This window comes from Triturus cristatus, chromosome 1_2 (assembly GCF_964204655.1).
Source record: "Triturus cristatus chromosome 1_2, aTriCri1.1, whole genome shotgun sequence".
Taxonomy (NCBI): domain Eukaryota; kingdom Metazoa; phylum Chordata; class Amphibia; order Caudata; family Salamandridae; genus Triturus; species Triturus cristatus.
The window spans coordinates 1,187,821,920-1,187,837,203 of NC_140580.1; the positions used below are offsets into that span (position 1 = coordinate 1,187,821,920).

General features: G+C 47.8%; 1 protein-coding gene across 1 annotated transcript in view; it reads right to left on the reverse strand.

The window, feature by feature from the left end:
- The window catches only part of LOC146868995 (carboxypeptidase M-like), a 400,744-nt gene that overhangs the window by 154,987 nt on the left and 230,473 nt on the right, over positions 1 to 15,284 (reverse strand). Inside the window, exon 6 of the mRNA XM_085624970.1 lies at positions 14,781 to 14,936. Coding sequence (XP_085481096.1) covers positions 14,781 to 14,936 — 156 coding nt within the window. The remainder of the gene's footprint in view (positions 1 to 14,780; positions 14,937 to 15,284) is intronic.

Genomic DNA, 15,284 nt, shown 5'->3' on the forward strand with positions numbered 1-15,284 from the left:
ACACTCAGTGTGGGAGGGTATGCTCAGACGTGAGTCCCTTGCTCATTGCACCATCAGGATTCAGGCAAGCCGGGCCGACGAAGGATGTGATGCCAGAAACCGTTCCCCGGATGCTTGTTTCCTTCCCAGTATAGAATTGGCTTGGTAGATTGGTTTGCCCTGTTCCCATCATGCACTGGGACAGGTACAGACTAATTTGCATGTAGCCAGGTTCTGAGCTGGGATGGTGCAGTGAGCTAAAAAACGGTGATGGATTAAAACCATGATCTCTTGACTTGGTAAGAGTATTCTGCATCATTCAGAAACTCTGTCCATCACCACCCCCTTTTTCCCATAACAACGATCTCTGGCCTCCCCTCGAGTGCTGATGCACCGGCCCCTTCAAAGAGGGAAAGGGCAGTCAATATTCCTATCCAGCCCCCAGCGCCTGTGGGCACATCGCAGACGATTATTCAAATCAGCCCGAGGCTCTCGAATGACCACCATGGCCAAAGCCACGAGGGATGACAATCACTCCAGGACCTCACATGAGGTCCCAGCCCGCCCTAACTCAGGAAATACTCAGCATCTCACTAGAATCTGCAGTTCCCTGCACTATAAACAAGGGTGTTCTAGTCAAAAACTTAGCCTCGGACTCCAACACTAAGCGATAATAAGGATGCTGGCCTGCCAGAATTTGAAACCCATGTACTTCAAAACCAGCAACCCAGAGAATCTTCTTACCCCTGTCCCAACACGGATTGGCAAAACAAAACGGCAGAAAATAACCCGGCTGGCCTAATATTTATCCCTCACTAATCTTCCAGTGGCCCCGCCGATATCCTCAACAGTGGGAACCAGCTAAAACTACTTCATCACATACCGTCGCTGTCACATCTAACCACAGCAGAACTATACTCGGTAAAATATGCCTACATCCCTGGTACAAGGGCACTTGAATCGACCATCATACAATGGGACTCAACAGCAACAACTGATGCTATACGTACAGAGGCCTCAACCTTTGATGAATGGGGCATAGAACTAGATACTACTTCGACCACGGAAATATCCACATGTCTTAATTGAGGACCATAGATCTCCACCCAGACGATGCACATTGAAGGGAGCTTGGGGCGCAACCCACGAATGGTTAGGAAGCTCATCGCTGACTACAAACCCCTTAACGGTCCTTTGTGGTGAAAAGGATCGGATCATCGGATGGCAAGTCCAGAACCAAGAGGGGATATTCTTGCACCCAAATCCTAGCAGAAAAAAAATCACCATTATGTCCCGTAGCCCACAGGAACCCTCAGCCAGGCCGATCACCGTACCCCCCCAGACCGAGAATTTGGCTTTGAAAGATCGACTCTCCATCATCTCCTGGAACGTGGCCGGGCTGGCCTCAACACTTCGCTCCAATCAGGGGCGTGATTTTTTAAACAGGTACAACATTATTTGCCTGCAGGAGACATGGGCTCTGACCCCCACGGTATCTACGGGTTCAAGTCTTCTAATCGGCAACGCAAACAAGCCTATTTGGGTGGCCCTTGGTGGTCTCTCGATCTTTCTGAAACAAACAGTTAAAGCATCGATCTCCGTCAGAACGCCAAACAACGAACTGCCAGTACCCTTTGGAAGCTATCCAGTGGGGACGATGGGTAGAAGAAAGCCTGCCTACTCCCCTGCAGGTAAACTCCCATGGAGGGCTATCACACTGCTATGGGAGGGACCACTCCGGGGAAAAGGGGAGTGGATAAAAGAATAAATGATGCTGCTCAGGCTGGCGTCTTCTTATATCTATTTATGGCTACTGTCTTGGTGTATCTTCAGAAGCCACCCCTCAGGAATGTGCTGTGTACATAAAAGAAGGGAGATATGTGAGATGCAGTACGGGGACCAACATCCACTGCTATTACCTGGAGGGTTCAGTACTACTACACATACTCACATACACACATACTCACATACACATCTGCAGAAAGAGCTGTCATCTGGACAAGAAATGATCACCCATGAGGCCAGAGAGAAGGAGTCATACTCATCAGAAAGGCACGTGGACTGCGCCTGAGGGTGAGTCTTAGCTAACAAGAGAAACACGCAGCGAAGGAGCAAAGCCTTGATTTAGCTCCCCACTGTAGTATTCAGGAAGGGGTGAGCCACACGATGGCAAAACCCTGACAGCTGCCATTGGTCTGTTTGGAGTGCGAGCTGGGACCGGCCCCCCTTGCAGCCAGTGGCTAAACACAGACACAGAAGAAAGGACAAGCTTCTGCCCAGCACAGCGTCGGGAGTACGACAGACCACCCCCGCTCTCCCGCTGTAACTAACAACGAGGCTGGGCTTGGCGAAGCAGTCCCGGTGGGGGGAGCGCTCCTGCGCTTCACCCCCGGCTTGAGCAGACAGTACTTCAGCGGTCTTCTCTGCTGATGGAGGCAAGAGGTGAAGGAGGACTCCGGAACAGGGGTTTCCTCCGTCCTGGGATGCAAAACCAGCTCGGCCAAACGCAGAGCCCCTCCAGGCAGCAGGGGACACAAACCCAACACGAACAGGAACTCAGCCAGGAAAATATCTCGATTGTCAAGCCCCGACCCCAGGAAGTGAAGGGGCTTTAGAGTGCATCAAATCCTGGGTTGAGCCTGAACTTCCTTCCATCCCTTGGGACCAATGGATTCTGGGAGCTGTAGAGCCAGGACAGGCGCCAACTGCCTATTGAAGGCGGCGCCACCCACTCCCCAGTGACAGCATTGAACATGCAGGGGAATGGACAGCCATGCGACACGTTTATTGATCGGGGCTTCCCATTGCTCCTGGGAACCAACAGCCATACGACACCTTTATTGATCGGGGCTTCCCATTACTCCTGGGAACCAACAGCCATACGACACCTTTATTGATCGGGGCTTCCCATTGCTCCTGGGAACCAACAGCCATATGACACGTTTATTGATCGGGGCTTCCCATTGCTCCTGGGAACCAACAGCCATACGACACCTTTATTGATCGGGGCTTCCCATTACTCCTGGGAACCAACAGCCATACGACACCTTTATTGATCGGGGCTTCCCATTGCTCCTGGGAACCAACAGCCATATGACACGTTTATTGATCGGGGCTTCCCATTGCTCCTGGGAACCAACAGCCATACGACACCTTTATTGATCGGGGCTTCCCATTACTCCTGGGAACCAACAGCTATACGACACCTTTATTGATCGGGGCTTCCCATTACTCCTGGACACCAACAGCTATACGACACATTTATTGATGGGGTCTTCACAATACTCATGTGAACCAACAGCCATACAACACGTTTATTGATCGGGATTCCCATTACTCATGGGAACCAACAACCATACGATACCTTTATTGATCGGGGCTTCCCATTACTCCTGGGAACCAACAGCCATACGACACGTTTATTGATGGGGTCTTCACGATACTCATGAGAAGCAACAGACATACAACACGTTTATTGATCAGGGCTTCCTATTACTCCTGGGAACCAACAGCCATATGACACGTTTATTGATCAGGGCTTTCCATTACTCATGGGAACCAACAGCCATACGACACTTTTATTGATCGGGGCTTCCCATTACTCCTGGGAACCAACAGCCATATGACACGTTTATTGATCGGGGCTTCCCATTACTCCTGGGAACCAACAGCCATACGACATGTTTATTGATCGGGGCTTCCCATTACTCATAGGAATCAACAGCCATAGGACATGTTTATTGATCAGGGCTTCCCATTACTCATAGGAATTAACAGCCATAGGACAAGTTTATTGATTGGGGCTTTCCATTACTCATGGGAACCAACAACCATAGGATACGTTTATTGATCGGGCTTCCCATTACTCCTGGGAACCAACAGCCATACGACACGTTTATTAATGGGGTCTTCACGATACTCATGGGAACCAACAGCCATACGACACGTTTATTGATCGGGATTCCCATTACTCATGGGAACCAACAACCATACGATACCTTTATTGATCGGGGCTTCCCATTACTCCTGGGAACCAACAGCCATACGACACGTTTATTGATGGGGTCTTCACGATACTCATGAGAAGCAACAGCCATACAACACGTTTATTGATCAGGGCTTCCTATTACTCCTGGGAACCAACAGCCATATGACACGTTTATTGATCGGGGCTTTCCATTACTCATGGGAACCAACAGCCATACGACACTTTTATTGATCGGGGCTTCCCATTACTCCTGGGAACCAACAGCCATATGACACGTTTATTGATCGGGGCTTCCCATTACTCCTGGGAACCAACAGCCATACAACATGTTTATTGATCGGGGATTCCCATTACTCATAGGAATCAACAGCCATAGGACACGTTTATTGATCAGGGCTTCCCATTACTCATAGGAATCAACAGCCATAGGACACGTTTATTGATTGGGGCTTTCCATTACTCATGGGAACCAACAACCATACAATACGTTTATTGATCGGGGCTTCCCATTACTCCTGGGAACCAACAGCCATACGACACGTTTATTGATGGGGTCTTCACAATACTCATGGGAACCAACAGCCATACGACACGTTTATTGATCAGGGCTTACCATTACTCATAGGAATCAACAGCCATAGGACGAGTTTATTGATCAGGGCTTCCCATTACTCATAGGAATCAACAGAATCAACAGCCATAGGACACGTTTATGGATCGGGGCTTCCATTACTCATAGGAACCAACAGCCATACAACACGTTTATTGATCGGGGATTCCATTACTCATAGGAACCAACTGCCATAGGACACGTTTATTGATCGTGGCATTCCATTACTCATTGGAATCAACAGAATCAACAGCCATAGGACGCGTTTATTGATCAGGGCTTCCCATTACTCATAGGAATCAACAGAATCAACAGCCATAGGACACGTTTATGGATCGGGGCTTCCATTACTCCTGGGAACCAACAGCCATAGGACACGTTTATTGATCGGGGCTTCCCATTACTCAAAGGAATCAACAGCCATAGGACACGTTTATTGATCGGGGCTTCCCATTACTGCTTGGAACCAACAGCCATAGGACATGTTTATGGATCGGGACTTCCCATTACTCCTGGGAACCAACTGCCATAGGACACGTTTATGGATCGGGGCTTCCCATTACTCATAGGAATCAACAGCCATAGGACATGTTTATTGATTGGGGCTTCCCATTACTCCTGGGAACCAACAGCCATAGGACACGTTTATGGATCGGGGCTTTCCATTACTCATAGGAATAAACAGAATCAACAGCCATAGGACACGTTTATTGATCAGGGCTTCCCATTACTCATAGGAATCAACAGCCATAGGACTCGTTTATTGATCGGGGCTTCCTATTACTCATGGGAACCAACAGCCATAGGACACGTTTATTGATCGGGCTTCCCATTACTCATAGGAATCAACAGAATCAACAGCCATAGGACACGTTTATTGATCGGGGCTTCCCATTACTCATAGGAATCCACAGTCATAGGATACATTAATTGATAGAGGAAATCATGAGTTTCAGGAGAGAAATGTGAAACAAAAGGTACATTGTTTGGCAGTAGTATACAGGTCAGTAAAGTTGGATAGCTGTGTAAACAGCTTATCATGAGCACAACTGTACCATACTGAACTGTCGGTGGATGTTTATGAAGCCAGCGTTTGTAGGGTATGCTTATTCAGTTTGTCCTCAGTCTGTTCCCTAGATGAATTAGGGTCAGTATTCCCCAAAAAGGCCCTGTCGAGCGCGAAAGGCATCGGGGAGACCAATACAGCAGAAAGAATATGTGGTGGACTGCAAAACGGGTGGTAAAGAACTGCAGATAGTGGCAAGATGGACTTCAAAAAAAAGTCTGAGAGGCTGATGCGTAAGGCCTGAGATTGTTTGGAGAAGCAAATGTAAAGCACATTGTCATGACTGGATGAACACTCCTTACCTCATTAGCAACCCATGGATATCATGGAATGCAACCTCGGTGGATGGGGGTAACGTTCTAGGTTAGAAGAGAGGCAAGGCTTTCTTTATCGAAAGATGTGGCTCATTGAGGAAACGTCTCTGTCATTCAATCTTTTCATTCCTTCTCTTGTATTCTTTTTCAATAAGAATTGAAAAAAAGTAAGTTTGAAAAAATTGTGTCACAACTTAAAAGGTTTAATTTGTATTCCTTGTCACCATATATCTTGTTACGTGCCCTAGAACTGTTATGTTGGTTTTGCATGACCCACGGCATATAGGAATAGTTGCCTGATTTCGGAATTTTAATTTATTTACAGTACTGAATGGGAAACCATTTATGAATTGATAGCAGTTTTACTTTGCTGCCAAGTGACGCCACCACAACAGACACCATTTGGCGGTTTGGAATTATCACCGCCTTATAAGTAGGTCACATATTACTTTATTATGAAGTTAATAATTTTAAGCTCAGTTTACGTTAACGTTCCTTGTCCTCTGCTTATTTCTAATTTGTGGTCAATTACTGTTTCTAGAATCATTATTCAAGCAGGAAAGAGGTAGATATGGTTTATGTTTGTTACGCCCGCTTTCACGTTAAATACACTTTTTATAAAGCACGTGGTTTGCACCGTCTTCACGATTCCGTTTGTTCACCGGGCTAGGAGTTTTTGAAATACCAGCCACAGTTACCTCACTCTATATATATTTTTTGCTTCTTCTAAAATGTTTTATTATGGGTCCTCTTTTGTGTTATTACACAAATGAGTCATTGAGGGTCCGATCTTATGCACAGAAAGCACTTTCTAACTCTCTCCATCTCAATTAGGGTCATAGTTGATTCTTCTAGCTTTTTAGCTATACTGTTAGGCCGTATTCAACAAATATCTTAAGTATATTGTGTATTTGAATATTGGCTAGCTCTTCACTTTTCCTTGGTTAGTTCCACCTGTTGGTGTTTTATTGTTAAATGCTCTGATGCGCTTATATTCAGGACATACGTTAGTTCTTTTTATTCTTTCTGTAAACACAGCCTTGAAAAAGTCGCGGGACTACATTCCCCTGTTGCGACGAAACACGTGTTGGCTGACTGGAACTACTGTGAAGAATAGAAACCAATAAACAACGATCAAGAAGAGTGAAAAAAGACTAACTCATTCTTTTATTAATGTGTTTGAAATTGTTTTTTGTGAAAACACGTAATATTTCTAAAACATTTATTACTAGTACGTGTGCTAGGGATTGCTATTTGTTTTGACTGGGTCTAGGCCCATGATTCTGGGAAGAAGGGTGGTACTTCTCACCTTATAGCACCGTCATTTACTTAGTCTAGGACATATAAATATGTGATTTTCCTTTTGGCGCCTATACCTTAAAAACACCACCAATTCCAGTTTTTCGATTCACAACTTAAAAGGGCCCAGGTCCTTGGATTATAAAGGTAACAACTACGATTCCAAAAATGCATAATCCCAAAACACACCAGACAGAGAACAAGATGCCACCATTGAGAGCGTCCTCGGGACCGGTGATGCCCTTGGTGATGCAGTGTCCAGTCACCAGTGTCTACTAAATAAAACCGCCTTGGTTACTAGAGAGCAGAGCCCAGTAAATTGCCTCTAACTCTATCTTTTGGATAGATACAGCTGGCAAAACAGTGGACCATTTCCCACCACATGACCCAAGGGTACTTTTAATTCCACTTATCTTGGAATCTACTGATCGCGCTCAAGATTTCCTGTAGCAGTGAACCCAGTGGTACTGACAAATATGGAATTATCGACAGCTCATGGGAGGAAGACAACCATTCCTGGTACAAAGATCTTCTTACTTTAATGGGTATGTGAGCCACCATGTACCAGATGAGGAGGCCAGTATTTATCCTCTTTTGATGTCTAAAGTGCACCGCCTAGGACAATCAAAGGGGCTGCAGAGTTACATGAAAACTCAGTGAGATTCCGTGGAGTTCTGCACACAGGCGGAATAAGCACGTCACGCTGCTGGCCCTGGGAGGTTGTTCCACGTTACAAAATCAGCACAAACTGCTTCATTGCTGCCCCTTGCGTAGATTTTGTACTCGAGCTGCAGCTTACTGACTGTGAACAGTCGCGACCACCATGTGTTGAGGAAATCTCACTAGGGTACACCAAATATCGCTCAAGAACTTACCGTTGGTGAGCTGCACACAAGAAAAACCTCTGCCACGCAGCGGCTGGTGGAGTTTTGCCAGAACTCCGCATTACAAGGGTAACATGGAGTGGGCAAAATTCTGTGAACTCTGCCGGCGGAGCTGAATTTACCACCCAACACTACCAGGGATCCTCTAATTCGAAGGGAGCCCTTTTCCTGCTGTTGCTACCTAAATTAATTTTATTTATTTAGAGTTTTATAGAGCACGAACCAGACCCGTGAGGGTATCAGAGCGCTTTACAAGATTGACATGTGGTAAAACAGAGGACTTAGGAGGGGTGGATACAGTTGGGATAAAAACAGGAGGATACATTATACAAAAAAAACAAAAAAAAACAGGCAGCTTCAATCCCAGGATACCTGTAGGATAATACAGGTAAATACATTTAAAAAAAGAAGAAAAAAGAAGAAAAGCAGTCTCAGTGTCAGGTAGGAATCATCTGGAAGGACCATGGATAATGCCGTAATAGTGGGCGGAAAAAGGTCACAGAGGTGAATGTAATGCCAGCGTTAGGGGAGGAATTTGCCCATTAAGAAAGGTTTGGCCTTATTTTTGAAGCGTGCCAGAGAGGGAAGTCTTCTGTTGGCGAGCAGGAGTGAGTTCTAAATTCTTGGGGCGGCCCCAGAGAAGGCCCAATAATTTTTTTGCCAGAAGCATGCCGGTTGGAGCAAGAGGTCTCTGGCAAACTGGGAATTTCTGGCTCCTCCGGAAATCACGAGTTTCTGGGCAAGAAATGCTGGGGAATTGGAGTATGAAGCCTTGTGGGTGATGCAAGCCAGCTTAAGTTGGATTCTGGCTTCAAGAGGAAGCCATTTTAGAGCTTTCAAGTGGGGAGAGATATGGTCGAATTTCTTTCAACCTGTTAGAAGTCTGGCGACGGCGTTGAGTCAGGCTTTCAGTGGGGCCAGAGAGTTCTTGGGTAGACCTGCGAGGGTAGAGCATCCATATTCTAGTCTGGAGATGACCAGCGCCTGGATTGACATTTTTAGGTCGGGAGTGTCGAGGAAAGGTTTCAGGTGTCTTAGGTAGCTCAGGTGGAATCTGGCGGTTTTGGCTATCGAGTTGATATGGCCACGCATATTCAAGCTGCAGTCAAGGGTTATTCCAAGGGATTTAGCAGAGTCCACGATGGTAGGAGGGCAGATTAACATTGTGATAACCGTGATCCATTCTTGAATGTCAGGGTTGGTTTTGGTTGGGGAGATGAGGAGAAATTCCGTTTTTTTTACGTTACGTTTGAGCTGGTTAGAGGTGAGCCAATGCAAGTCAGCTTCAAGGCCTCATTCAGGGAGAGAATGTCCTCAGGAGAAGAGATTTTAATGTATATCTGTGTGTCATCGGCATACATGTGATAGGCGATGTTGGTGGTGCGTAGCACCTCTGTGAGCGGTTCAAGATAAAGATTGAGGAGGGTAGGAGACAGGGTTGATCCTTGGGGGACTCCAACCGTGATTGGAGAGGGAGCGGATACGTTACCGTTCATTAGGATTCTTTGTGACCGATTCTGAAGGAAGGACCTAAACCATTCAAGAGCGGTGCCATCCAATCCCATCCGGAGTTTGAGGCGATCCAGGAGCGTTTCGTGGTTGACCGTATTGAATGCCAAGAATAGGTCTAGGAGGATTAGGAGACAGGTTTTGCCGTGGTCAAGGGCTTGGAGGGCATCATCCACGATGTGGAGGAGGGTGGTTTCCATGCTGTGTCCAGGTCTGAAACCGGTTTGGAAGTCATCTAGTAGGTGGAAGTTGATGATGTGTTGGCTCAGCTGCTGTTGCACAAATTTCTAAAGAACGTTTGCTAGGAGAGGGATGTTCGATATCGGTCTATAGTTGTCAGGGGATGCAGGATCCAGTGTAGGTTTAAGATAGGGACACCTTGGCCGGCTTTAAGAGAGTCAGGTATCGAGCCCTGTAGGAGGGATGCGTTGATTATTGCAGTCCAAGAGGGGATGATACCTTGAGAGGCGGCGGCTAGGCAGTTAGAGGGGAGAGGATCGTTGTAATGATTGTTCGGGTTTAATGAAGATAGAATTTTTGAGACAGAATGTTCGTTTTAAACTTTGAAATTGGACCAGTGCGCTAGGTTTTTGGGTGAAGTCTAGGAGGGCAGCGCGGAGAGAAGAGGTAGAACCAGGGTGGTTTGAGAGTATGTTGCCGATTTAAGTTCGTTTCCTAGGGCAGAGATTTTGTCACAGAAGAAGGAGGAAAATTCCTCGCATGTTATTAGCGCTTTAGGGGTTTCTTTGGAGGTTTTAGCCAGTTTGTTACATTGGTGTTTGACCGGTTTGAATAGCTTGCGCAGTCTATTCTTGGCGTTCTCTAGTTCTGTTCTAAAGAATTCTTTTTTTGAGCTGCGGATTTTCCTATTGTATGCATTTCTGGACTGGCGGAGAAGTTTTAGATGGGCTGCTGACGGGTGCTGTTTCCAGTTGCGTTCAGTCTGCCGGACGGATCTACTCTCATTGTTGAGGGATCCGTTGAACCAGGGGTTCCTGTCTATGATCTGGGTTCTTTTAAGTTTTAGCGGTGCAAGGTCGTCGAGAAAGTTGGATATGGTTGTGGAATAATGATCAGTGAGGTTCTTGACCAGGGTGGCATGAGGGGGGGGGGGAGTTAGTCTAACAGCGGGCAGCCAGTTTCCCGTGATCAAGGTTCTTGGTGTCTCTAACCCAGCGTTTGGGAATCACGGGTTGAGGTGACCAAATCTTCCGAGTGCCAGGCAGAAGGAAGGTGATAGCGTTGTGGTCAGACCAATCGCATGGGGCTATAGAGATAAGCTTGACTGCTGATTCCTTGGAGATGATCCAGTCTAGAGTGGCGCGTTTCGAGTGCGTTTCAAGTGGGTTGGGAGGGAGCAGGCTTGGGTAAGGGCTTGGTCGGCCAAGAAGTCTCTGATGGCGTTGCCCTGCGGGTCCTTAGGGTCGTTCCAGTGCAAGTTGAAGTCGCCAAGGAAAATGTCATTGGAGTTTGGAGAAGCCTTGGCTGTGATAATTTCCATAAGGTGGTCAGTGAAGATGTCATTCATGCCAGGGGGTGGTAAAAGATTTGCAGTCTGCACAGTTGGGTGGTGTTGTTGCATATAGAAAGTGCAAGGTATTCACAGGAGTCTGTAGGATTAGCCAGAAGTTCGACAATGAGGAGGCTGGAGCGGTAGATGCAGGCAATGGCTCCCTATTTTTTGTTGGATTGTCTGTCCAGCCTTACGATGTTGTAATTGGGCGGGACTAAGAGGTCTAGGCAGGGCGATGAAGAAACATTGAGCCAGGATTCCGTCAAGATCGCTAAGTCCGATTTATGGCTCAGTATGAGATCGGCGATATCAGAGGCATTTACTGCTGAGCGGCAGTTAATTAGGAGGCTGGATAGTGGGGGTCGGAATGTGTGTCATGAGTTGGGGCGGAGATGTGTACAAACGTTAGGTTGCTATTGATCACTCCTCTGTCGCAGAGGGTAGCTGATCTGTTAGGGTTGGTTGCAACCGTGCAGATAGGGTGTTTGTCATTCAGATCTGCTGGACATGGGGTTATCAGGGCAGATTCGTAGCTAATGATGAGGTCTACAACTTCTTCATCCATGAGGTCTAGGCTAGGCATAACAGGGACAGGTTTGTGAGTAAGGAGAAGGGCCAGAGTTTCCTCCTCAGAGAGGTGGCAAGGCTGATTGCGAGGGCGCAGGTGTTTCAGGGATAGCGGTAATGGGTGCAGGAGGGGATTGGAAGTAGGGGGTGGAGAAGTGTTCTGCGAGAGCTTGAGATTCTATAGGGAGAGTTCGGTGAGGTGCAGGAGGTTCTTTAGATCCAGAATGGAGTTGTGGACGCTCAGGGTTAGTTCAGCAACTCTGCGGTGGAGAGTGTCAATATCACTATAAGTGGGAGGCTCTTGCGAGCAGGGGGCCGATGGTATGGGAGCAAGTCTGAGGGACTGTGCTGGTGGCCTGGTAGTGAGGCTAGGTTGACCAGTGTCATGAACCGTTGCGGGAGTTTCCATATCCCAAAAGGAGGGGAGATTTTGCAGATGGGAGGTTAGAGGTTTGAGGATGCTTCTGTTGGCATGAGCCCTAGAGGGAGTTTCAATAGCCATGAGAGAGGGAATAACTTGAAGGCAGGGGGTCAGAGGTTTGGGCATGCATCGGTTTGCATGCGCTGGTGGCATGGTGGTGGGGCTGGGACGACCTGTGTCGTGAACCCTAGGAAGGGTGATTTGTGAGAGGCTAGGCACCCTTGGCGGGAGCGGGGGGGGCGTAGACGGAGGAGGGTCGTGCACATAGTTTTTGAGGAGGGAGAAGAGGTCCGCAAATTTATTGAGGTCTTTGGGCTGTTTTTGTATAAAGTGATGGTGAAGTCAGCCCTTCGATTACATGAAGGTGCGATCGTGAGTTTATTGTCATAAGGAATGTCCCTGGCTTCGTGCACGTTAAGGAGGTTCGAGAATGGCTTTGCGCCATAGCCATGTTTTCCTGGAGTAGAAGATGTGTTCATTAATGACTGTGCCCTTGTCTGAGCTAAATCGCAGGTCCAAGATCAGGGTCTCGGGATGACTTTTCAGGATGGAGTGTTTGAAGGATTTAGTGGCGGTTTTGGAGAGATTAGGAGGATAGACCACAGTGTAAGAGTTGTCCGCCGTAGCGGTTAGGCAGGGACCTGCCATGCTGGAGAGAGGTGGGGGAATTTTAGGGTTGAGGAGGAGCTTGAATTTTGAGGGTTGATGAGGCACTGAAGGAGGTTGCGGGAGTGATCCCTCTGTGCTGATCCCTACTCGGGGGTAATAACCTGGCGTAACTGTTGGGGCCCGGCGAGATGAGCAAAATCAATTTAGGCTACTTATTCTGAGGGATCAAGCCTCTTAGGTAGCGGTCATCTAGGGTCAGGCAGAGTGAGGTAGTATAGAGCAAGGACGGTCCATAGGCTACGTGGTGGCAGCCCTGTGTGTAACAACCTGGCGTAACTGTTACGGTAAAATTTGTGGCCAATCGAGTTGAGCTAAATCAGTTCAGGCTACTTATTTTGTGGAGTCAGGCTTCGTAGGAAGCGGCCATCTTAGGGACAGGCAGAGTGAGGTAGTATCGAACAAGGACGGTCCTCAGGCTAAGCGGTGGCAGCCCTGTGTATAACAACCTGGCATAGCTGTTACGGTAGAAAATGAGGCCAGGCAAGTTGAGCAACATCAGCTTAGGCTTCTTGTTAAGTGGAATCAAGCCTCGGAGGTAGTGGCTATGTTAGGGTCAGGCAGAGTGAGGTAGTATAGACCCAGGACGGTCCTTAGGCTATGCTGAGAGGGATGTGGTAAGTGGTCGGCGATCAGGGGGGTTATCTGCTGGCGGGTGAGGGACTGAGGGTCGGTGGTCTTACCACTAGCGTAAGGCGCGAAGTTGCCTGAGTCGGCTATGTCGACCGCCATTTTGAGGGTCCAGGCAAATTGTTCTCCACTGGTCTCGGTGGCCGCTTGAAACCTCGGGGCAAAAACTGACAGCGAGCTGTCGGATCAAGCCAGCCCTCCACTTCAAGAGGTGCTCTTGGCAATCTGCCCCTCGAGTCTTGCATTCAAGCTCTCTAATACGTCGCTGGTGGGTAGAGAGTTGCCACTTGTCTGCCGCGCTGGCGGGAGCAGCCCAGCGTGGCCCTCCAAATAGTGTGCCGACCACCAAAAGTTTTGCTGTGAGCAGGCTACACAAGTAGCGTCAGAGGCACAAGTTTCGCCGGCAACCACTGCCAGGCAGCTGGGCTCTGTGCCGGTCAGAGGGCAGCAGTACCAAAGGATACAAAATGGCCCCGGAGACCAAATGGTGCCGGTAGCCACAAACACCCTCCACAGTCTAAGACGAGGGTCCTCCGGGGGCGGAGGAGAAAATTCCAACTTCCAGGTGCTCCTTGCCAATGCCCACAATGAGGACAGTTTTGGGTGAGCAAAGATGTGATTTGTGTTTGCCTTGCCTAGAGGGTGATTGACAGGTGAGGGGCCACATTCAGGAAATGGGGAGGGTTGTTTTTCACTCTGGAACTCTTTTAAGTTCTAAAACAAAGTGACCAGGCATACTATTTTACGTAATCATTAGGCACACAGATTTTGGGAAGGGTACACTAGAGTGTGTACATACAGGCTGGCAAGTACCTGATGCACATCACCCATCCACCACGAAATAGACCACCATCTTGTGCAGCGTATACAAATGAAGTCCGGTGAATCCTTCAGCCATCAGTCCAGTTACAAACAAGCTTTCTAGAATTGTGCAAGGGCAGGAGCACATCTAATCCCGAGCCATTCAGAGGACTGTTGACCAACACTCTCTTTGTGAATGCGCCTGTGACCAGGTGACAATAGCCTACAAAGCTTCCTTCCATTTATTCTGGGGTGCTCCGTCACCATTACTCATAAGAGATAAGACATTGGAATGAAGCTTGGTCTCCAAACCCACTGCCTGCTCCTCCGAGAGTGATTCAAGACCTGCCATCTTTGAGAAGAGCCTGTACATGCTCGTCTTCTAATGGTTCAGGGGCGGGAGGGGTGATCCTCTCAGAGCTCATCCTTCCAGGAGCCCCGCACTACTCACCAAAGGGCCTTCGAGCACATACTCAGCTTATTCCACAACACTTCACAGCCACAACTCCACAGAAGACGGAAGGATATCTTACCTACAATAGAGTACCATTTGGCTCCCTTTACTATGCCCTTTGGGAAGGTTTCACCACACAAGTTGCCCTTCTGTATTTCTGGGTGGGCGAAGGAGTATGTCTTTGCCAAATGCTTAAACACATCTTCGTCCGCATACTGGATTTCTCCTGTTGGTCCTGCAAAAGAAAAGGAGAAAAGCGTCTGGATGGCTTTGTAACCCACAAATACAAATGTGTGGCAATGCTTGAGTGTTAGGGGGTCAAAGCAGCAGAGACAAGCGTTTCTCCTGCCTCGCGCCTACTTTAAAAGGGCGCAGTTTTCTCACGCCAAACCCAATCTTCTTTATTTAGTAAATTGGGTTAGGAGTGACTTTGGGTGGTTTCATGGGAACGCCCATGCTCCATCCTTGGTACGTCATCATGGTGCTACGTTATGTAAAGCAGCGCCATACGCGGCTTTGCATCACATTTCCATTATTTTCAGCGCTAAACAAGTTCATCACTGGAAAGTAAATTGGAGAAAAA